This window comes from Lepisma saccharinum, chromosome 22 (assembly GCF_977018435.1).
Source record: "Lepisma saccharinum chromosome 22, izLepSacc3.1, whole genome shotgun sequence".
Classification (NCBI taxonomy): Eukaryota; Metazoa; Arthropoda; class Insecta; order Zygentoma; family Lepismatidae; genus Lepisma; species Lepisma saccharinum.
Window position 1 is genome coordinate 4,028,501 of NC_139250.1, and position 25,625 is coordinate 4,054,125.

Genomic DNA, 25,625 nt, shown 5'->3' on the forward strand with positions numbered 1-25,625 from the left:
GAGTCGCCCCTCCGGCGCATGCCCCTCCCCTCCGTGCGTTCATTGAGCGAGGCACACACCGCAACGTGCGCGCAGGACGCGTTCGCGTTCTCTCTTACTCCAGACATTCCGGAAAAGGAATATAGCTCCATCAACTCCCCCTGAGTACGCCAATGACGGTGCAGTCGCAAAAGGCATCTGATCCGTCACTGCACGATTTGATCTGACCCCGTGGCAACTGACAGACAGTTAAGGTTTTTCCAGGAGACTACTCGATTAACAGTCAATGGCGGATTAAGATTTGACTCTCTCGTTTGAAGAGAAAGCCTATCCCGACAGACAACGGGACGCTTTAATGAAAAAAATGGGACTTTCTTGGTCTGGGAACCCTAAAGAAAAGGCTTGTTGCTTTCCATGCTGCGAAACAAGCGTAATTTGTGAGTGACGTCATGGTCTTCCAATTATTCCACCCCGGTACACAGCACTCACCAGGGTAACCGACCGTGCAAGACTCCACGTTGGCCTTTTTCGTCTACTTAATTATTCATACGTTTTTTTCCTGCGTTGCCAGAGAATAGATCGCCGAAGTTTTCGTAAGACAAGTACGAGGCCAGGATGTGTCAATGAGGCTTACTAAGAAATGAAAATATATTACAAGGTATATACAGAGTGACCAGGAATTTTTGTATCAAAATTATAGATTGTACAGAGACAAGACGTCTCGTAAATGACGTAGCATTTCTAACTCGAAATGCATCATATTAAGGCTCGCTGGACCTTTGGCATGCAAATGGGCGAATTTTTTCAAATTTTCCTCTCCATTCGAAAAACTTCTTGAATATTTCAAAATATGAAACATTACATACGCTTGGAATTGCTTCTAGTGCATGGACGTGAATTTTCATGTAGTTTTCTTTCACTGTTGTCTAGATATTATCAATAGTTTTGTGATTACATAAGTCTATTAAACTATTGATAATATCTAGACAACAATGAAAGAAAACTACATGAAATTTCACGTCAATGCTCTAGAAGGAATTCTAAGCTGATGTAATGTTTCATATTTTGAAATATCCAAGAAGTTTTTCGAATGGAGAGGAAAATTTGAAAAAATTCGCCCATTTGCATGCCAAAGGTCCAGCCGAGCTTAATGATCGTGTCTGGTCTTCACATGCATTTTTCTGCACAGCAACTGAACAGCAACTGCCACTTTTGACTAATTGCGACGATGAGGATGAGTGATGATATGATAAAACTGAAGGAGGGACAGTCACAAAGAACACTCATACCCAGGCCGGGATTCGAACCCAGGTCCTCCTGAAATCAATGAATTGATAGAGCTAAGATTCCTTCTCTTTAGTTTCTGGAATACCAATTCAATGAAATTCAACACAAATTATTTTAAGAAAAGTGCTTCTTGCTGCAAACAAACAAATGACTTCACTACCGTTAGCGGGTTGACATTTGATACACAGAGGCATGAAGAACTAGACCGTTTCTCCCACAAAATGTTCTCTACTCTACTTTTCATGCTGACGTCAACTCTTCCAGGTGTCGAGTTTGCGAAATATAATCCCTCTGAGAAATGGGATTTCTTCTTTATCTTCTCGAGTTGCAAAAGCCAGAACACCAGTACGACGCTACATTGTTTGCGTTCGCAATTAAATGCTTGACACGCGGCCTGTTGACTGAGAGGCCGGAGCGGTTTGCGGATCGAAGCAGTTGATGAATATTTCCCCACCAGGGCGCTTTCAGGTACTTCGGCTCGGTTGCACAATCCTGGAAGGAAAGGATCCAACAATAGAAGTTTGATGACCCCAAAACTAGCGCCATTGTTGCTGATGGAACCGATGGACCGAACAAAGTAACACAGCTTCAAGTCGTTTCGCTCCAGAACAGGAAATCTTCCATTACCAATGAACACTGTTCTTGTCTTGCCTACTCAGTTCTGTGGACATTGTTTCACCATAGGCGTAGCTACGGGGTGTGCCTAGGCACACCCTAATGGGCTGCTTTATCAAAGAGAATTAAATACAGATATTTCAATAAGAGAGAAAATAGGCGGCAGTTTATAAGAAGTTGAAAATGTCATTACTTGGTACAAACGTGTGGATTATCGCTGATGAAACGAGTGTCTATAGTTTTTCGATATTTTGATGTCATTTGAGAAAGAAGATATTTACTGCATTCTACTCTGTACTACAGCGCTTTTCTTCTATACCTGTCACAAGCTGCACGTGTGAGAGACAGCTTTCTCCAAGCTTTCCCAAGTTAAAACTAAATTAAGAGCAACTCAGAAGCAGGATAGATTGGAAGCCCCGCTCTTGCTATTTGTGGAACAGGAAAAAGCTTCGTCTATTGATGTAAATGAAGTTATTGATGAGTTTAAGAACATTGTACCTTTTCACAGACGTGTCTCTTGTTATAGATGACGTGTATTTTGATGTATTTGTTTGTAACATTTATGAATATTTTGTGTGTGTGTAATTTCTATGAAATTTGATTTTCTTTCTACTACATATATTCAGAAATTTTCAACACTGTCATTTAGTGAATTTATATTCCTTTACAAACATCAGTGCAGTTAAAGAGCCAAGTGATTGCGTTGCTAAATATGCTATTAAAAAGGTACAAGACTTCTCTTTGTGCACACCCAAATATAAAGTTCTAGTTACGCCTATGTGTTTCACTGTAAAGCAAAGAATCCTTCATTACACATGAAGACAGTTATTGTCTTATCTACTCTGTTCTATGGACATATTTCACGGTACAGCAAGAAATCTTTCATTGCCTGTGAAGACTGTTAAAGTCTTGCTCTGTACTATGGACTTTGTTTCATTGTAAAACAAAAAATCCACTTCCTATGAAGACTGTTCTTATGTAACTTACTCTGTTTTAGGTGGGCCTACCCGATGGCGCAGTGGTAGCGTCGTCGCCTTGTAATCAAGGGGTCCCGGGTTCGATACCTGGTGGAAGTACATAGTGGTTCGGATTCCACTTTAAGCTGTAGGTCCAGTCCCGATTAGCCTTACTGTGCACAAAGTGGATATAAAACATCAACTCAAAACCAAAACTCTGTTTTAGGCAAGGTTGTAAAAGGTCCAAAAATTTTAAATAAATTCAATTTCGGTCCAGGAGAGAAAATCAGCAATCGTAAATGGGTTATGGACCGTAAAAAAGTATTTCAATTCGGTCCAAAAACCTTTTTTCCGGATCAATTTGAATACGGTCCAAGTTCCGTACTGAAATGAAACAATGCGCAACTTGAACCGAATTTCAATTGTGGTTCCGGTCCAGTTGCGGAACCCAATCCATTAGAATTTATATGTCCCTGGACCTTTTAACAATCGTGGTTTTAGGACAATGTTTCCTATAGAACAAATGTGGACTATAGTGGAACCACAAGCAAAGAAACCTGCGCAGACCCGCGACTCCTGTGCACCGTACTCCCGGGAGGAGGGGAGGGGGAGAGTGGACCATGCTTCCTTATGGCCCGAGCGGAACGGAAGAAGGGAAAGTTGCGCGGGAACTTTTCGTCCAAGTTTTTTTTTTTCTTCTTGTGGTCGCTCTATAGTTTACGCATCCTTCTTACAAGCTTCCTTTCAAACATTTATAACTTTGAAGAGGACGCTGTAAATATCTGACGCCCTTTTTTCTTTTCCTGAAAGTTGGCCAAAGGGGATTAAGGCCCTCTTCAAAATCTCCCGGCACGCTACCGACTCCAAATGTAGATTCAACTTTATTTGAAGGTATAACCATATGCAAGGTGTACCAGTGTAAAGAAAAAGAAATGCTTAGTTACTTTGCCACCAGATGTCTCTAATTTGAAAAAGGAGGCGTGGCTGAAATCCGGAGGACGGAGGAAAGCAAGTCTCGCGTGCTCGTGTGGGAACTTCACTTTTATTAGCAGAGATTAAAGCACATTAAGTTGAGTTCTATTTGAGTGTTGAAAGGGGTCATCTCGGAATGGAACAAAGTACAGAGAGTAGTTGTTTTGTAGTGGTTTAGTATTTTAAGTTTTTATGTAGTGTATTTAGTTGGGATTTTTAGTTAAAGCATTGCACACTTTGTTCTATTCAGAGATAGGTCTTTTGGGGCGAAATTTATATTAAAATGAAATTACTATAATCTCTTTTTGGTTAAATAACATGTAAGGAAGTCTAAATTATGTAAAGATTTAATTGTTTCTTTATTATTTATTGTATTTAGATTGGGGGTTTATACTTTTATAATCATTATTTATGTAGTATCAAGCCCTTCAGGCATTTTGTTGTCAAATAAACCTCTATACTATCAAGCTTTTTATGTATAATTTCTAAACCTACAATTTTACGGCTTAAGCCTTCCACTGCCATATCTTTATATTTCTGCTAGGTTAATATACCGACTTCAGTTGCAAGCCTTGTGTCCCAATGAAGGGCAATATTTCTTAGTGAATAATTGTAAAAGTAGTGCAATAAGAAGTTGGTCATAAAGGTTGCGATACTATGCCAGATAAGGGGCACCATTGTTCGTCTCCAGCGCTGAGACGAGCTTTTAGCTTCACGAGGAGAGAACGGCTTGTGCAATCGAGTGGACGGGCTTTCTCTGGTGATGAGCTCCTGTCGGGAAGGTGATCATCGATCGGAAGAGTCGAGAGGTGGCCTTGGGGCACGTGCTCCAAGATAAAAGATGAAATGGTCAACGATATATTACAGATTGCAAGGTGGATCCCTTCACATGTTCTTCCCTGTTGCACAGGTGTCAGAAAATTTCGTTCGGTTGGACGCCAGGGTGGACGAAGTATGTTGGTCTTGTCAGCTAAGATTCTCTTCTCTTTTACTTCTTTGCTCTCTTTCGTCCTCCATCTGCTTCTCTATATATTTCTTTCTTCTTTGCATGCACCCTTCTTCTGTTTTTCGACTTCCTTGTACTTCACCTATCTCCACTTCTTTATCTTCATCCTTTCTCTATTTTTCATCCTTTTTTGCTATCTCGTTTCCCCTGTTTAACGATGCTTCTTTCTTCCCATGTTTATCACATTCCTGTTTCCCTTATAACACCATTAAGCCTTGTTTCCATGATTATGAAAAAATATAAATATGCTGACCAAGGCAGTAATTTATTTTATTAAAAACATAAACTAAACGTAACGTTTCAACCTTCTAGCAAGGTCTTCACCAGACTCTGTATCAAGTACAAAAGTAACAAGATACACAAAAAGGGCATTATATATACACAAACTTTACTCCCTCCAGACTATTAGAAAGTTGTTAGGAACTTTCTAGCAGGTGGCTTTCACTTTCCAACTGTACTTTCACCTAAAAGGCTAAACATAATTACTTTCATATAGAATGTGAAGAGATATTCATAATGAATATCTCACGCTCTTTTTCCTTCATTTTTTTCTCCCTTCTTCTTTCCTCTTTCTCTCTTGTCCTTTCCACTCTTTCTAACACTTTGTTCCATTCTTTGTTTAACTTCAGTCCCCCATTCCAGTTCATTGTGTCTTCTTCACCTTTCTTCTCTATTTCCTTGTTTCCTTGTGTAATTCCATCGCTCTTTCTCTCTTCTTTTCTCGCACTCTTTCTGTATGCAATTGCTTCTCTGTATCTTTCTCTCTCTTTCATCTGTTTCTCCACTTCTTTCTAATCTTCCTTCTTCATTTATCTCCTTCGTTCTTTCTTCTATATCTTTATCTCTTCCTCTGTTTTCCGTCTCCTTTCTCTCTATCGCTCTTTCCGTCTTTCTTCTTCGCTCGCTCTCTTTCTGGTTGGTTGGTTGAGTTGGCGTTTTAAGTCCACTTTATGCACAGTAAGGCTAATCGGGACTGTACCTACAGTTTAAAGCGGGATCCGAACCCGGAACCCAATTGATTATCACTACCTTTTTTTGTCTGTTTATTTATATGCTTCCTTCTTCAATTTTTCACATGTACTTTTAAAAATTCTTCGATTCTGATTGATTAATTCATTTGGTTAATTTTATCTCGCAATTTTTGGCTAATCGCGAAGATGATGAGGAATGCTAAGATGAAATTGATGAAGGAACATTCACAAAGACAGCCATGGCCAGACCGGGATTCGAACCTGGGGGAACTCTACGACCACTCCATGCCATTTTAAGTCAAAAATCGAGTTTGACTTTCTTCAGGTTTTCTAGAACAGTGTATGGGCATCTCTGTATGTTATCCTACAGATTCATGTAATCGAAGGGTCGCAGGTTCGATTCTTTTGTGATTTGATTTGCTATATTTTACTTCGCTTTTTGTGCCACTATTGGCTAATTTTCGAAGATTGGGATGAGCGATGATACGATGAAATTGATGAATGGACGCTCACAAATATCCATGCCCAGGCCAGGATTCGAACCCGGGACCCCTGGCGTCGTAGCGCGAACAGGTTCGATTCTCTATGTAGATCCAGTGCCTATTAATTAGCCTTTCACAAGAATAGATGAATTAAGACAAGCTTTGCCAAGTATTTGCAAGAATATTATCTTATAGATGAAGAGGGCGTATAGCTTCATTTTCTAAAATACTCGGTTCTCTACTTTATCATCCATTTAAGTACCCGATGTGTGGGAAGGGGAGTGTAAGAGTTGAATACATATAGAGGCCACGAGCATTGACCTGGAGCAAATTCACGGCTGCGATTGGTTGCCATCGCAACGTGCGCTTGCATGCAAGTGCAGTAGCTGGTGATTACCCGAATCGCCTCGAAGGTCTGTCAACAATCGAACAGCACCGCATAGCAGAGGTAAACACATTGAAGCCAGTGTGCAGAGATTTGATGGAGGCTGGTGGGTGTGTTTTTGCTTTTCACATGGCCCTCGGCGATTCAGAGAGAGAGAGAGAGGAACAACTTAGTTCTTTCCGAGAATCAATATTGAATCCATGCTGCGTAGATCTCGTGGGGGCGTGGTGGACCCCCTCCCACGCCCTCCATTCTACAATCCCCGCCCCAAAAGCAGAACGCCCACCCACAGCAGCCAGCGGTTTATATCGTGTCTATTTTTAAGGCATCCCAATCATAACGGATTTCACGAGCAATAAGATAAATTGACGTGGGTTGATCTCTCCGCTGTTCCCTTAATTTCGCAGCTTCCTTAGCCACGGGAGGGGGATGGGGACTTGCACCCGAGTAGGTAGCTCAAGACAGCTTGCTTTAAGTCCTCACATCCTGGATATAAGAAGATCACCTCCTTGACAACAAGCAAATTAATCCGATCTCATCGTAGAGAGTATGCTTCACGCCTAACATAGCAGTATGTTCGATTGCATACGTGTACAGGGGCAATTATAATTTAGTACTAAAAACGCGGCCAGAGTGAATTTCGGGAGGCGCTCAACCTTGCAAGGAAACGAGGACGTGGCGCCTGGACTTGCAGCCTCGTCTGTGGGGCTTTTACGTGTTCGCTGTCTCTATACAGCCTCATCAGCATGGTGATTTTATGGAAATCTTTGATTATTTTGTTAGCGTCGTTTTTGTGGCACTTTTAGCTAATTCCGGCAATGAAGATGAGCGCTGGTATGGTGAAATTGATGGAAGGACGCTCACAAAGAACAACCATGCCCAGGCGGGGAGGCATAATTTGCTTCTAGACATTGATTCACCAACCCGCGAGAAAACAGATAATCAGGAGTTGAGAAGACCTTCCCGTGGTTACGCCCACTGTTTAGCCAAGGATAAAATACTATAATAGGATAAGGAATTCCCATAAGCCATAGCGAACTCGGAACTCGCTAAGATGAGACGGAAGTGGCTTTTCTTCTATTATTTTTTTGCGCTCAGTTTAATTGATAATAGATCTTGCGCAGGATAGGGACAGATGGAAGGCCTGTGTTGCTGCAGCCATGAACCTTCGGGTTTAAGAAGGCTAGAGAGTTAGTTAGTTAAGTGGCATGTCCCTGTAAGATGGGGTGGGTGTAAATAGCCCAAGTGCTGAAGCATCCCGAATGTTTCAATCACTGTCATCTTGGTGGCGCACATAATCTCGCCACCGAATATTCCAGGTTAGAATCCTTGTCTTGATATGGGTTCTAAGCAAACCAAGCGTCCGTCTGCACTTCTCCAAAGACAGTGCTTCTCATTCCTGTTTTACTTAACGGGACACGATCCCAAGTGTTACGCAATTAAAAGCAGGAAGGTTTTGACACGGCATGGGAGATTTTCGCAATAAATTAGCCAATGCGAGGCAGATGTTGCAATCTAGGCCACACGCCTGCTGAGTCCCGAGAGACCGAGCTCCACTTTGGATTGATTTCACGTTGGAGGGGATCGGCAGAGGGGTTCAGGGGGTCAAACGCCACGTTCCTTCAGTGTTGCGGTTAGGCTGAACCATTGGCTGACGCCAGGGAAGCAGTTTTCAAAATTTCCTTTCGAAAAACCGCTATGATATTCCAAATTAACGAAAAAGTGCTTCTGGTTAGAATTCCTTTTCCTAGAACATTCACGTGAATCTTCGTGTGGTTTGCTTTCCCGGTTGCTTAGATAATCTCGTGGATTGATTGATTGAATTAAAATTGTTGGGTGCGTCGGCACGTTCAATGTATACGGTGAAATATCTCTAAACATCTTACTTAAAAATGTAAAACAAGGGGTGTAAGAAGATTAAATGTGTTAAGGACCTACACAAGACAAACACAACACATTAAAAAGTAACGAAGAACACCCAACCCCAGGCAATCTTCCAAACTATTTATCATACATGTTAAGAGATGATGGCAGTTTTGAATTTGAATTTAAAATTTTGGGTGCGTCGGCACTTAGGCTATTTTGCACCCGTCCCTTTATACGGGGTCCAGCCCCTTGCCTGAACTAAAATGTACCTAATAACATAACTGTAACGTTGGAAGACTAAAATATTCTGACTTAGGTTAACAGAACTAAAATTAACATAACTGTAATGTCATGTCGTAACTAAAATGTTAAAATATTCTGACTTCGGTTAAAAGCTGAGGCTGTAAAGAGGCACTCAGCACACATGAGGACAAGACACAGGACGACACACAGAATTATACTGGCCAGGGCCAGTCGCCAGAGCCTCGTTCGTGTGCAAAATGCAGTCCAGGGTGTACTACGTGGAAGCATGGGCGGAGTTTGAGCTTTTGCTTTGGGGGGGGGGCAGACTCTAGGAGAAGCATATGATGTACCTGAGGGTTATTGAATATCCCCTAGTTTATAAGGGGCCGGAGGCCTTCCCCCGGAAATAAAAGAAAACAACTTAAAAACACTGCGTTTCAGGCCTTTTAGATTAAGTAAACAAATATTAATTAGTATATTGGTTGTCAGTTTTAAAAGAAGCAAAACAGTACGATTATTGCATTTCATTATTTTTTTATTGATACAATACTCGTATTACTTTAAAAAAGTTACGGTACAATAGTAAGCTTCAGAAATTTTAGAAACATTAAATTGAAAAGTTCCTTTGATACCTCAGCAGTAACTGTTGACTCAACACAAAGTCATTTTACGTTTTTCTTTCTTCAAACTGTACACATCAATCAAATCGTCTAAGACCCGCTATTGCGGCGCAATTACCGCACATGCCATCATGCCAAACGTCAAGATTTGCGGTATGGCTTCATAACAAAAATGTAGTAACTGAACATAATCATGTGTTATTTTTTTAGTCTTCCCCCCCCCCCTGGCCCCTCCAGAACTCCGCCTATGCGATGGAAGTGAGGTTGACAATTGGGCGTACTACGTGGAAGACAGCCACCCCTTACACCCCGAGATGATGGCAGTGTTTTAACAAATGTCTTAGGTCTTGGAGAAGATCGAGCCTTTCACACTGTTTCTGAGGTAGTTCTTGTACTATCCCTACCTTTTTTAATTTCTTGTGTTTATCCTTTTACAACTTGATTTTTAAACATTTTTCAAGGGCTCTCTACGACCTTTTTTTACTTTTAAGGTAAGATATTTAGAAAAGAGGTTTTCCCCCCTTTTACTGAAGGGTGCAATGGTGACCAAGGCAGTAATATATTTTATTATAAAACATAAACTAAACGTAACGTTTCAACCTTCTAGCAAGGTCTTCTTCAGACTCTGCACCAAGTACAAATGTAACAAGGTACAAAACAGGACGATATATACCGGGTGGTCCATTTATAATGATAGTATGGAATATCGCATGCAGATTGCACAGAATAAAAGTTTGATACTATTGAGGGGTAAGCCAATGCAGCAAAAATTTCGTCGCCGCCACCCACCCCTTAGGGGGGTGGGGGTAAATTTGAAATTTCAAATGGAACACCCCCATTCGTTTTACATATTTGGATCCCGTGTTGAAAGAGAAGTATTTTTTGTTTGGAAAATTTTGTAAAAAAATTGCAAACTTCGAACATTTATAAACATTTGGTAGTTTCAGATTCATTTTGTTCCCTTTATGTAATAACAGTTTTGGTTTCCGTTGAGAACATTGCATAAACGAATTTTATTAAAAAAAATGTGTGCAAAGAATTCGGCAAAAGAAAATTGTTTGCAATTTATATTTTTGTGTAACAATAAATAATATTAATTTATTTGTTCCAACTCTTTGGTTTCAAGGAACAATTTCATATGAACAACACTACTCACTACTCCATTCAGGCTCGAGCCATGTTGGACACAAAGTTTCCTGGTCGATGGATAGGACGTGGAGGACCCGTTTCTTGGCCAGCTCGTTCACCAGATCTCACGTCGCCTGATTTCTGCCTTTGGGGACTACTTAAAGAAAAGTGCTACCACGAAGTTCCAACAACGCCAGAAAACATGCGGCAACGAATTATCGATTCTTGTGCCTCTATCACTCCTGACATTTTGGGACGAACAGTGTGGAGCTTCAGACACCGTGTTTTGAAATGCATTGAAGAGAACGGTCATCATTTTGAACATTTGCTCCCTTAAACATTTATTTGTGTACCTCAAATATAACTAATTTGTAGTAACATACTTAATTTTATTGTTCATATGAAATTGTTCCTTGAAACCAAACAGTTGGAACAAATTAATATTATCTATTGTTACACAAAAACATAAATTGCAAACAATTTTCTTTTGCCGAAATCTTTGCACACATTTTTTTAAAAATAAAATTCGTTTATGCAATGTTCTCAACGGAAACCAAAACTGTTATTACATAAAGGTAACAAAATGAATCTGAAACTACCAAATGTTTATAAATGTTCGAAGTTTGCAATTTTTTTACAAAATTTTTCAAACAAAAAAAACTTCTTTTTCAACACGGAATCCAAATATGTAAAACGAATGGGGGTGTTCCATTTGAAATTTCAAATTTACCTCCACCCGCTCTAAGGGGTGGGTGGCGGCGACGAAATTTTTGCGGCATTGACTTACCCCCTCAATAGTATCAAACTTTTATTCTGTGCAATTTTTCGATTGGATGCATTCTGCATGAGATATTCCATACTATCATTATAAATGGACCACCCGGTATACACAAACATTACTCCCCTCCAGACTACTAGAAAGTTGTTCTGGACAATTCTAGCAGGTGGCTTTCATTTGTCAACTGTACTTTCACCTGAAAGGCTAAACATATTTTCTTCCATCTAGAATGAGGTTGGACTCTCTATCTCACGCTCTTTTTCCTTCATTCTTCATTCTTCTTCCTTCTTCTCTCCTCTTTCTTGTCCTTTCCACTATTTCTAACACCTTCTTCCATTATTTGTACTTGGTGCAGAGTCTGAAGAAGACCTTGCTAGAAGGTTGAAACGTTACGTTTAGTTTATGTTTTATAATAAAATAAATTACTACCTTCGTCAGCATATTGAGGATTTTTTCATATCATGGAAACAAGGCTTAATGGTGTTACACTCAATCAATCATAACACACTGCTTTTTAACTTTAAAGTAAAGGATTTACATAAGACGATTTTTCCTCGCATAGTCAAGATTCCAGAATGGCTACACGTGCCGAGGCACTCAAAAATTTTAACAGTGCCTTCTGTTACAATACTCAGGCGTACGCAGCGCAAGAAAGGTATCCGATTCGTTCTACTCGTAGCTATTGTATCAATGCGCGCTCAAGCTCCAACGTCAAAGCTACCTGTACAGACGTAAAGACGTCACATTCCGCAATCTAGCATCTCCAATCGGTTAGAGTACGCTCTTCAGATTTTGCAAGTGGGAGCAGCTTTGGGGAGGGGGGAATCCATTCAATCTCGCAGATTCTATCGATCGACTTGTTACAGGTTCTGACAACTCCCGGCCTGTCTACGGAAAGAACGGATCGCCGAGAGCTTATAACGTGAACACTGCAATCTTCGTTCATAACACGACACGTCAATCGGGCTGTCAGTTCCAAAGCTGACAGAAGAGACAAAAGGTGGAAGATGGCAACCTTGCTTTCAGGAACCTCCTGAAGAGAGACTATAAAGGGTGTTCAGTAATTATTGGTCGATTTTGTAAGGGAATATTTTCACCAATACTGAACAGAAATGTATGATACTACGACCATTTGAAAGAGGAATACTTGCAGTTTCACACACACCTTAAATGTATTCGATGTGCACCCCATGTGCGGCAGAACAGGGTTACATTACTCTGAACCTAACATGCCTAACCAAAGCACGAAAAGGCCTCCCCGATGGCGCAGTGGTAGCGTCGTCGCCTTGTAATCGAGGGGTTCGGGTTCGATACCCGGTAGAGGCACATAGTGGTTCGGATCCCACTTTAAACTGTAGGTCCAGTCCTGATTAGCCTTACTGTGCATAAAGTGGACTTAAAACACCAAATCAATCAAAGAACGAAAGTTATCCGCGCTGACGTTAGTAGACGAAGGTGCTCAATACGGTGTGCTATAAGCGAGACCATTTCCTGCTTTCAACCAGTGATGTGCGTCTACGCGTAAACAACCATAGTCTACATTCTACACGTAGACTATTTTATACACGTAGATTACGTAATCTATGTAAACAACATGGCGAAAGGTGATAACTTAGCAAAGGGCGCCGTGGAATAAAATGAAAATTATACTGCGTATCAGTTGCTGATGTGTGAAGAGAACTTTCCATACTCTTCCTTCCAAATTCGAACAATTTCTCACCTAGGAAGAAACCTAATATAGGAAATATTCTAGTGTTTTTTGGGGGAAAAGACCACTTTTGTCTCACGACTGCCATCTGTTGTTGTTTTTTTGCATACTATTTATCTTCTTCGATAGTTTATGATAGAAGAGAAGAGAAATTTTGTTGTAAATAGGATTCTTTCCATTTCGTTAGGAACCAATCTAGTTGAAAATGTCACTTTCTTTTCATGAAACCCTTCAAAATTAGTTTTAATGCACTTTAGATTGTCTACGTAGTCTATGTAAACTACAACCCAATGTAATCTACGCGTAGATTACGTGTAGACAACGCATATAGACGTAAACTTATAGTCTACGGCACATCACTGCTTTCAACGTCTATTTGGTTGCACACAATTTCCCTGTACGAGCCTGACACGGAATGTATTTGCACTACACCTGATGTCAAAAAGTGCAGCGAATTAGACTGGGCTAGTGTACAGTAACCCCCGACTTATGTAAATTCGCAGTTACGTAATAAATCTAGAAAATTACAACTACTAGCGCGTATGAACATGTTTGCGGCCTTTGCGTCTTTGACATCCTTTGCAGTATGCAACGACATCCTGCAATGGATATCAGTTTGTTTTTTATATTCTTTTCATACTTTTATAGTACATCCGAGTAAATACTACTGCATGATGATTCATTTATAAAATAATATTGTGTAAATAATATACATATATACAGGGTATCTCATTAAGTAATAGCGCAAACTGACACAGGTGAAAGTACACGATAATAGAAGCAAAAACGTCTCAGTAAACATGGGTCTGCATGTCCTAGTTGGTAAAATGCTAATAATGTGTGCTGGTTACAAGCCGTCGTTGATTGCATTTTGTAAACACCGAGTGCTTGACTCCTTGCGCGTTCCGAGGTTTGCTCTTCGTTTACAAAACAGAACATTTCCGAGAGTTGGCGTTGTAATCAAACAGGATGGACACAATCAGTACAGCGTATTGTACATGCTTGTGACCAATTCTTACTGTATTATTAGCATTTTACCAACTAGGACGGTGTTTACAAACAATGAAGTTAGTGGCGGCTTGTAACCACACATTCGCAATTATCTCGAAAACGGATCGTTTGCGGACCCATATTTACTGAGACTTTTTTGCTTCTATTATCGTATACTTTCACCTGCTTCAGTTTGCGCTATTACTTTTGAGACACCCTGTATATATGCATATAATAATAATAAATATTGCAGTTTCTTACGAAGTTACACTTAAGCAATTTACAAATTCGACTTACGTAAAATTCAAGTTACGTAAAGGTTTACGGAACGCATTACTTACGTAACTTGGGGGGGGGGGGTTACTGTACATATAGAATTTCGACAATCGTTATCTACGGGTTCGAGTTCTTGCTTTAAGTCCACTTCATGTACAGATAGGCTAATAGGGACTGGACCTACAGTTTAAAGTGAGTTTCGAACCACTATGTGCCTCTACAGGTTATCAAATCCGGGATATCTTGATTACAAGGCAATGACGTTACCACTACGCCATCGGCGAGGCCTCGTTGTTTACGGGTAAGGCAACCCAGCCTATGTCTTCCTATGTTTTCTCATCCAGCTTTCGTTTCTAATTCCCTTCTTCTCTCTTTCTCTTCTTCCAGGATTCCAGAGATAACAGAAAACTGTCCTGCATCCGAAGACTTTCATAGAACTGTGCTCCACCGCCCTGTTCCCTGTCCAAATTCAGGTCGGAGGACAGTCGAACGCCGCAGCTCCACCGGAAGTGACGCAGTAAAGTATGCTCCATGACGCTGGAGGCGACAGATCTCCCTGCCAACCACTGACATCCCCAGACTCGAAGCCGAAACGGCTGCCTTCGTTCACGACCGCAAGTAGACTCCTCAGCCATCCACCATGTCCAACATGGCACATTTGGTGCGGCGGCAGAGCTCAAGGGACCTCAAGCCGCAGAGGTCCATGGACAGGGTCGAACTGATAGAGATGAGAGGCCGCCTGAGGGTGGAAAATGGAAGCACGAATTATGGAACCACTAATGTTGCTTTCGAGGATACCAGTCCCAGTATAAAAGTAAGTTGTGTTGTCTTCCCCTTTTGAGTTGCACTAAAGTAAACGGCACGAAATTAGACCAGTCAAGGTCACGCGCCTCCTCCTCATTCATTTTTAAAAAAATACATCGCCATATTCTTTACGTTAAGTATACTATTATCCGAACTTGAAATTGTTGCTTGTTGGCAACACTGTAGGTAAGTGCCATAACCTTGACTGGTTAATTTTGTGCAGTTAACTATAGCATGTTACTGATATGCACAGTATGAAGACTTTATTCCCTCTAGCAAAGGCCACCGTCTACCTGCTAAAGTGGCGTCATTTACACCGAGCGCTCCTAGCGGCCGTTATCCGAACTTACCGTAATAAACAAGTCCGCGAATTATAGGATCACTCCTCACTTGTGGAATTACAGTCATCCGTCAAGAAGGCATTAGAAATGGCCATATATCGCTACGTACTGGTCTATTGATTGATTGGTTTGCTGTTTTAAGTCCACTTTATGCACAGTAAGGTTAGCGTACTGGTATATCTTATAACGTAGCAGGTCTTAGATTAAGAAAAATATATTTCTTGCACGTGGAAATAGGTCGTTTGTTATAGAATCTTACCTCAAAATTCCTCCCTCTCATTTCGGCTCGCAATGAAGCCCTTGTGATGCTATTTTCGCGAGCGTATAATTAGGCAGAATTTCCGTGCGTCCATAATTAAAATGCAAACAGAAGGGAAGGAGGAATAATCTCCACCAGTCATAATTTCTCGACAAGGAAAATGAAGATCCTCAAACGATGCCATTAAAGTCAGTTACATTTCATCCCCCTCGCCCGCGCGTTTACTCGAGGATTGGTCGAAAGCGAAGGAGTCACGAAGCCTTAATGGGTTTGCTAAGTGCCTTGTTGTTGTTCTAGCACTTTCGCTTCACTTTACCAACAGAAAAACTCGAGAAGGGTTTGATCGAAGTTATCGACTGGTAATGAAAAGGTTTCGGATTGGATTCCTTGTGATGTCTTGGTGATTCGAAAATCAAGTAATGTTGTAGGTGCAGTCACGATTATTCTTGTTGAGTAAAGTGAGACTTAACACAACTTCCACCCGTGGGAGGGAGCAGGGGGGGGGGTTTAAACCACACTCACCAGTAGCGTCTGTAGGGTGTGCACAAGGGTAGGCAAAATATTACAGTTTGGTTATGGTACTAGGAATGTTATAGTTATACTATTTGTTATATATTTGTTCGTTACTTATATTACAAAAAACACAAAAGATAATCTTTTCAGAATCAGGTATCATATAAACAACTACTCAGAGGATTAAATGTTACACCTCTGTACGAAAGGAGAGTAGCATCACATCAATTATTTTTATATAAGTTAGTCAACGGGCTGTTCGACAGTCCAAGTCTCCTCCAGACATTAAACTTTCATGCTAAGAAGGACATGTTACGGTTCAGGCAGCCTTTCTATTACAGTAAATCCAACTCAACCGAACACCAGAATTCGCCCATTCTAAGACTATGTATTAAACATAATGAAATAGTCAGAAACGGTGCAGACTTGGATTTCGCTATGCCATTCATGCAATTCCTGTCCGTCCTTCGAAGAATATCATGAATAAATAATTATAGATGTTTTCTCTGTACATGGGTATGTTTGTAAATACAATTATGCCTGTATGTGTGTATATTTGTTTATATATGAGTATTTACATGTGTATAGTTATAAATGTCTCAGTCTGTATACAGATATGCATCTTGTTCTACCTCAGTGAATATCATTTTTGGATTTGTGTTCTCTAGAATACTTGTGATGGTGTTCTTTATGAAACTATTATTGTAGTTTTGCTCTCCTTCTTCCTCTTTTGTTTTGTATTGTTGGAATTATATTTTTTAATTGTTTAAAATATATATATAAGTAATTGGAGCGAAAGCTCTGTTATAGATTAAATAAATAAATAAATAAATATCACGAGACATAGTTCTAACACTTGCCACTAAGTCTAGACAGTATATTTTCTCGTGCTAAAGTGATCAGTTTAACACGCTACGAAGCCGTTTCTCCCATGTTCGAAACCTGGGCAAGATATGGATGTATCTTTGCGTTTGCGTGTGTTTTATCAATTCACCCTCGTCGAGCCGTCAGAGGACCCGGGTTGGAATGCCAGCCTGGGCATGTGTGGTCTTTGTGAGTGTTCCTTAATCAATTTCATCATATGACTGATACTCATAGTTGTGATTAGTTAACCTTTAGGAGATCAAGCCCATTTCCAAGCCCAATTGGGCCAATTCTTAGCAAAATTCAGAGTTTAATTTAGATGACTGTAGATCGGAGGCTAATTGTTGTACAGAGATGAATAATATACCGTTGTACGCGGAATGAACCATAGAATCGGACTATATAAAATGTATGCATATTGAGCGTATCCATGGAGGGGAGGGGCGCGAGAACCCAGAAAATTCCAAAATTTCTGAAAAAAAGGGGGTTGTCCACCTCCCCCCGGACAACAAAGTACCGGACATTGTCAAAATCCCTCCCATCCTACCAAAAAAATTCTTTCGAAACTTCCAGCAACCAGCAACGACACTTTCCCCAACTCGAGGTTCAAGCGGATTATTGTTGTAGAATACGTTCGTACCAACGCTATTTCATTACAAAGGAAGCCGCCATTTTCCCGCCTTTTTTTATGGAACACAAAGACCTGCAAGAGTCCTTAGGTGCAATACGTGTGTTAACAATAATATACAAGAACAAAATCGCAATTCCAGCAAATATTAGCGATGTTATGACGTCACAACTACGAACATGACCAACTATCTTTATAAAGATACTTGGGCAGTTGGGCTTACAGGCAACTATCTTTTAAAATATAGTTGGTCTCCTAAAGGTTAAAAGTGACAGAAAAGGGACGTAAAATAGTCTAAATCAACATATCGTTGCGGTTAATGCGATGGGTAGAAAAGCGGCGTATAATAACCGAAATAGAGTGAATGTATAATAATAATAATAATAATAATAATAATAATCCGTGACGCAACAGCGCCTGATGGCAAGGACCTATCTACTGACTACCGGCATCACTCTGACATGCCTCCTTAGAGGTGGGCGATCATCACACAGCTACAGGGTGACGTGCGGTCAGTACGACGAACCCCCAGGCGTTGTTGTAGGTTTCCACGGCCGCGCCTTCTCATCCAACCAATGTCCTCACGATGGCAGACCACTGGCCCCATTCACAGGCCGAAATCTCAGGAGAAAAACTATTACGCTTCACTCAGGAGACTCGAGCCAGCGGGCGTCCTGCAGCCCGTGCCCAAAGCGTGACGCCTTGGACCGCACGCCACGGTGTGGGACAGAATGCGTACAGAGCATTCCCTGACATTCGCTACGAGACTAGGCGGCAAGCGGCCCGGCGTCAGCGATTGTCTTTCCCGGTGAACGGGTCCGCGACAGTCCCACGCTACAGTCTGTTTTTTTCGCTCTCTTTCCCTTTCTGTTGACGTTGCAGACTGACGCCAGTATAATCCTCCCTCGGAAGTTGTCTTGTGTTGTGTCCGTGTGTTGAAGATTGTGGCTTAATATGGCACCATAAAAGTTTACATTACAACAAAGGATTTATCTTGTCGAGTGTTACTTCGGAAAGAGGAATTGTGGAGAAGTGCGACGAAGTTTGGCAACGAAATTTCCTGTTGTTCCCGTTCCACATAGGACCACTATATTAAACTTCGTAAAAAAGTTCAGAGTAACAGGGTCAGTTCTGAATAAAAGTGGAAACAAAAACCAAGTGTACAAAGACAATCCGCACACCATCCGTGAGTTAAGAGAGAGTATTGTACGAGAAATCGGAAGAATTTCAGTAGACGAACTTGCACGTGTAAATGCCAATTTCCTTAGGAGATGCCAGGAATGTGTTGCAGCGGAGTCTCGTAGCGAAAGTCAGGGAATGCTCTGTACAATAGTTGAGAGAACAAGAACACTCAAAAGCATCAGGTGCCGATGAGATGAACAGTGCTTCAACTCAAGGAGTTCCGAGTTCGAATTCCGGGAAAGATGTTTGGTTTCTCATCCAAGGTTAATCTAGGGGCATTGAGGAACTACCAATAGAACTGACGAGCACAGATGGGGGAGCCAATGGAACGGCTGGAAAGTTAGTAGAGCTCTGGTTACGGAAAGTTCGTCGCACAGAAACCAGACGCGATCTCTTCCTGCAGGCTCGTTCGAGCGAACAGCACATGCGATAAATTTACCCGTGATCACACGAAGTAGAAACGGAAATCAATCGATAACGAACCGGAAATGCACTCAGCCCTCTCCACACCTTTCCAATCCGAGTTTCCTCGTCGCGTTTCGCTTCCGAAATAGAAGCGACGGGCCCTTTTCCATAAACCAATTATGGAGGCGAGAGTTTTCAAACACGTTTACTTCCGGTGGAGGTTCATTGCTGCGTGTGCGATTTTAGCGCCCAAGCTCGTGTCAGTGTTGCCACCTTGGCTCTTTTGCAGCTAGGTCTGGTTCTATTTGTACATTAAGGGTTTTCATTGATTGATTGGATTGATTTGTTGTTTTAAGTCCACTTTATGCACAGTAAGGCTAATCGGGACTGGACCTACAGTTTAAAGTGGGATCCGAACCACTATGGGCCTCCACCGGGAATCGAACCCGGGACCCCTTGATTACAAGGCGACGACTGCGCCATAAGGGAGGCCCGTACATTAAGGGAAAGAGGAAACTACAGGGAACTGTGCCGGCTTTCCGTCAAAAGAACGGACGTCAGTAGGGAACTGGTCAGCGAAAACCAATCACGTCGTCGAATCGAGCCTCTGCCTGCTACAGTTTTCCCCCCTTACTGGAGCTGTCTGGCTCGAAATAGAATAAGTGTGCCAAGATGAAGGTTTGTTTCTTATGGATTGGATTGATTTGTTGTTTTAAGTCCAGTTTATGCACAGTAAGGCTAATCGGGACTGGACCTAAAGATTAAAGTGGGATCCGAACCACTTGTGCCTCCACCGGGTATCGAATCCGGGACCCCTTGATTACAAGGCGACGACGCTACCACTGCGCCATCGAGGAGGGCTGGTTTCTTATGGTTCGTAGTGTTTGATTGATTTGCTTTGTTTTTCTTCGTTTTTCTACAACTTTTGGCTAATCGCGAAGATGAGTAATGATATGATGAAATTGACGAAGGGATACAAACAAAAACACCCATATCCATGGCGGAACATGACGTCATGGTTTAACCTGGTGAAATATTTGGTGGACACTGGTAAAATGAGGAACGCCGAAGCGTGAATTCAGCGGTGCACCAGCCCCTCCACCGGTGGAATCTGGAAACTTCCGATTCGTTAAACCGCTCTCTTCACTAATAGCTCTAACCCAGAGTTAAAAGGGAGTAAGTCACTGAAGCAATTAGCTGAAATGTCTTCAGGAGTTGAGAGTTCCCCTGCAAGAATTCCAATTAGAACCGAGTTCTGCTTCCAACACATGAAGTCCCTGTATCCTTGCACGCTTGTAGGTCCCTCAACAACAACGACTTTAGTTCATTTTAACAAAGTATTCCTCACTTCATAATGAGCCAAGAAGTTACACGTTTCGATGCTTCTCGAGATATCGATAGTCTCGAGTTTATCTAAGTGGATGCTTTCGAGCAGTCACCAAAACAGCTTCCGACCAAACTTCTCAAACAGTTGGAGAGTTCAACTCTTGCCACCCACTCAATTCACTTACTTTGAAACAAAGTATGCTACTGTACAATCCCATTACGTTTGGGACTATAACTTCACGAAGTTGTCAGTGAATTCGACAAGTTTTAAGAATCAATGGAATGTTTATTAACTATTTTTTATAGTTGTAGTCAGTGCTTTTTTCTGGGAAGAAAAGTGCTGGTAGTCTTGAAATTGGTTTATCATTGTGCTCATCATAATAACTACTCATAATATAGGGTGTTTCATAAAGGACTTTACAACTTTGTAATTATATATAAATTTATTCACACGACTTACAGAGCTGGTTTTGGTGTCATTTTTGTAGCAAAATACATCAAGTTTTTACCCTATAAGTTAGTAAGGTTCAATGTGACTTCCATTGGTAATTTGGCAGACATCCCATCTGAAGTCGATTTGTTGCCAAACCCGCTGCAGCATGTCAGACGTAACTTCCTCAACTGCAGCTTAGATTCTTGATCTGAGATCAACGGGTGTAGCAGGTAGGGGTGGTCCGAAAACTGTATCCTTGATAAATCCCCAGAAGTATAAATCAAGAGGTGTCAGGTCTGGTGAACGAGGTGGCCATGCAATCGGCCCACCTACGTCGTTGAGGGAGTGCGGCGGTGCGCCATCTTGCTAGAAGTGTATTTGCAAACTCTACAAACACTCACTGGAAACCACTGAAGGCAGCCATTTTGGTACAACTGTCGCTATCACTAGCGGTGGTGTGATTCGGAACGAAGCTAGTACGTGAGTCAAAACTTGGTGTATTTTGCTACAAAATGACACCAAAACCAGCTCTATGACGCGTGTGAATAAATTTATATGACATTTAGTTATTATAATAACATACACAGTCCATCCAGTGGGAAAGGTGACTAATGAGAAATGAGAGACTGGTAGTTTACGATAACGTTTATTCAAAATAGACACCTTGTGAGTCAATACATGCACTGAAGTGGTTGTAGAACTTGGTGAAGCAGTCTTGGTACTCCTGCTTTGGAATTGCCTCCAAAATCGCGGTCGAAACCTTTTGGATGTCTGGAATGGTGTCGAAACGCCTTCCTTTGAACGCCCATTTCAGTTTTGGAAATAGCCAGAAGTCACATCGAGCTAAATCTGGAGAATATGGGGGTGATTGAGCTCCACTATCCCTTTTTTGGCCAAAAACTGGCGTACCAACCTGCTCTTGTGCACGGGTGCATTGTCGTGCAACAGAGACCATGAGCCCTGTTCCCGATATTCAGGCCGAACTCTACGAATCCTGGCCAATTGACGATGCCAAACACTCACGTAATACTCAGCGTTCACAGTGCGACCGTCTGGAGTGAATTCCATATGGATGATGTCTTTGGAATCGAAGAAAACCGTGAGCAGGATTTTGATTCGGCTCTTCTGCATGCGCACTTTCTTCGGTTTTGGAGACCCTGGACCATCACGAAATCTTGCATACCACTTAAACACGTTCTTACGGCTCAATGCCTCAATACCGTCAACAGTTTGAATCATTTGAAACGTCTCTGTTGCACTTTTACCCAACTTGAAACAGAATTTAATGTTGGCACATTGCTCCGTTTCCGACCGACGCTCAGCAGGTACTGTCAGTCACGAGATCCGTATGCATCGACAGTCGACGTTAGTGCTTTGCAACTTTGCCGAAAGAAAGTCGAAATTGTCGCTACGTAGTACATATACTTCTCCATAGATGGCACTGGTGGTTCCGTGGCAAACAAAATCAGTCACCTTTCCTACTGGACGGACTGTGTATGTATTATCTATTTACATTATAACAAAATCAACAACAATATAATGAAATAACAACTTTAATTATGGCGATTCAGCTGATGTCTGCACTGCATGCATAAACTTTCTAATAATATCAAGCACCTAAATCCATGGACATTCAAGGGTTTGTAATCAACAGGTTGCGTTAGTTCACTACCAATTGCCCTGTGAGTAAAAAGCGAATGTAAAGTTGGAAATTAAAGAATACCTGACAATTTTCAACACAGTCGCAACATGATGAATGCAAGTAGGGGCACGGGGACATCTCGAACTCACTGTGTAAGCCAATTAACCTAATGTTCTTCACTTGTTTCCTTCTAGCCGGGACGGGACAAGATCCCAGATGACAAGCAATTCAAGCCAGAACCAGGAGAGGATGAAAGGGAATCGTGGGACAGCAAGCTGACGTTTCTCCTGGCCACGATTGGGTATGCTGTAGGCCTCGGAAACGTATGGAGGTTTCCGTACTTGGCTCAGAAGAATGGCGGAGGTAAGTCACGTGCAATGTTTCCAGAGTATTCTAATGCATTTCTCCTTGTTTCATGATCACAAGGCTCACTGTTACGTCCGGGATTAGAAAGGCAGCTCACTAGGAATTGTCAAATTATTTGTCGCAGTCACTGGCGTATGCAGGGGGAGCTGAAGGGGCGACAGTCCCTTCCGAAATTTTTAGAGAATCAAAATTTTCAAATGAAAGCAGTAAAGATTGATTTGCTTTATTTTACTTCCCTTCTTGTGTCACTCTTGGCTAATTAACAAAGATGTGGGATGAGTGATGATATGATGAAATTGATGAATGGAAACTCACATGCCCAGGCCAGGATTCGAACCCGGGACCCCTGGCGTCGAAGCGTGATGTGCTAACCACTACGCCGCGGGGGGCGGCAGCAGTAACGAACTAGGTGGACAACAATGTAATGTAAGGTAAAGTTCCCCGTGCATGTAGCACCGTGTCATGAAGGCACATTTACGGGATTTAGGGGGTAGGGCTCCACAGATTCTCGACCTTGGATGTGATGTGATCAGCACCACGCTCCGGCCGCCTTTACCCCCGGGGTTGACCCCAGGTAGCTATTGATTTGAGGCTGGGTGAGTCCCAGAGCTGCTTAATGCGGGGACAAGGCCGGAAAAATTCCGAACTTAGATCACCTACGCCGAGAATCGAACCCGGGTCTCCCGCGTAGCAATCAGACGCTCTACCACTAGACCACCGTGGCTCTGGCAGGAAACAATGTGGAAATTTAAACCACCCCGATTAGCATTCTTGTCTTTGAACAATCTTTAAAACGAAGGTTAACAATGGTAATTACGAAATATTTTATAGTGTCTCGCCCCCCCCTCCCCTCCCTAGAACGCAGCTATAATATACACCTTTAGAACTCCAGCCCCCTCTGTACGTACGCTAGTGACCCCGGCGACAATTTACTTCCAGTGTGTGTCACTGTTCTACTGCTGTTCCAAGACTTAAGTTGCCACAAAAAGTTTAGGCAGACATTGATCTCAGGCAGCAAACTTCTTGCGGTTTCTGCAAGAAGTTCATAGGATCCACCGCTTGGAGGCGCCCGTTTTCACTTCTGGATCAAATTCGCAAACATCAGATGGCGCTGGTAAATTTCAAGCAACTGGGGAACGTGATGTCACGGGAGGCACTCCGCGGGATGTGTGTTTGCAAAGAATGGTCAAGCGATTATCACATTATCTGTGGTTTGATCTTGGCATGTGAGTTGATGGGCACGGTACGTCGAATGGTAGTCTTGCTACCTGCCTGAGAAAGTGCCTCCATAACTGTGCTAATACATTTGTCTGTGGTTACACCTGATCGAGTGTTAAGAGGCCTCCGCACTTGGTGTGCTTTGAGAAGACACCGAAGATGGTGATAAATAGGGAGCGGAAGTTGATGACCTAAAAATATAGCTATATGACCTATAGAATGTCCTAAAAAATGGGAAAATGACGCAAAAATGCAAAAAATTACCATTAAAATTTGTTAGTTTCGGGTTAAAAATTTAAATGATAAGGAAATTAAACAAAATTCAATCTGATCTTAAATTTGAGTTTGCCCCAGACGGACACCTGGTGGTTTCCCCAGACACAACAAAGACTGTCGCCAGTTCAGCATTTCTTTTGCACGTAAATTGCAATCCTGCGAGATATATATAGGCATATGTTCACCTTGGTGAAAAGACTCAAGAATATTACCAAAACGAAAAGTGACAAAATATGACGAAACAATAACGGGAAAATGCCGAAAATCGGGGAAAATGACCTAAAACCTGAAAATTGGCAAAAAATGCACTTTAAAATTACCTTTTTTGGGTTCTAGACGAAGTATAATATTGTGTATATTTAATGGGCATCGTTCCGAGATGTCAGAAAAAAGATGACATTTCATCAACTTCCGCTCCCTAGTGATAAACAACGGCCATTTTGCACTGTCGTGTTGTCACCACTTTTGATGGTAACTCGGTTGCATAATTTTTTACAGAGACCACTCTTCGCTTATTACACTATTTAATAAATAACAATACTAGTTTATTTTAAGCGCTAGTATAAAACCTATACCAGAAGTAGAAAGGTACAAAAAGGCACGGATAATGTGTAAGGTGTAGAATAATATGGTGAGAGCAACATCATTCACAAAGAATTTTTATCACTTCACCACCATTGTTACTACATACTGAAATAAAGGAATTGTGTCTACTGCTAGATTTAGGAACCTTCTAAGCAATAGCTCTCATGAAATAGTCACTATCAGTCTTTAATGAGAACATATTCTGTACAAATACACTTATTTTCTCACTCATTCTTAAATAAAGTGTTTGCAATTTAAGAGATTCCAACTTCTTCTCATACTTAAATGCGATGTGCATTCATAAGAAACAATGGGGAAGTATATGTAACGTTAAACAATTAAAACAACTTTTACTAACGGATTTTCTCCCTCAAAAAATCAATCCTCACAATACTTCAACCTCACTTTGCCCTCATGCGCAGCCAGCCGAGTGATCTCTGGACAGGAGAGAAGATTTGTGGTCCCCTGAGCATCTTGGCAATGTAAACTGAGCTCTCGGAGCGAACAGTGGAAGCATTTGT

The 25,625-nt window shown here is 41.6% G+C and overlaps 1 protein-coding gene across 1 annotated transcript in view; it reads left to right on the plus strand.

Moving 5' to 3' along the window:
• The window catches only part of LOC146004709 (sodium-dependent neutral amino acid transporter B(0)AT3), a 101,363-nt gene that overhangs the window by 30,355 nt on the left and 45,383 nt on the right, over positions 1-25,625 (plus strand). Inside the window, exons 2-3 of the mRNA XM_083143663.1 lie at positions 14,650-15,076; positions 22,854-23,022. Of these exons, the coding sequence (XP_082999789.1) occupies positions 14,903-15,076; positions 22,854-23,022 (343 nt within the window). The 5' untranslated portion in view covers positions 14,650-14,902. The remainder of the gene's footprint in view (positions 1-14,649; positions 15,077-22,853; positions 23,023-25,625) is intronic.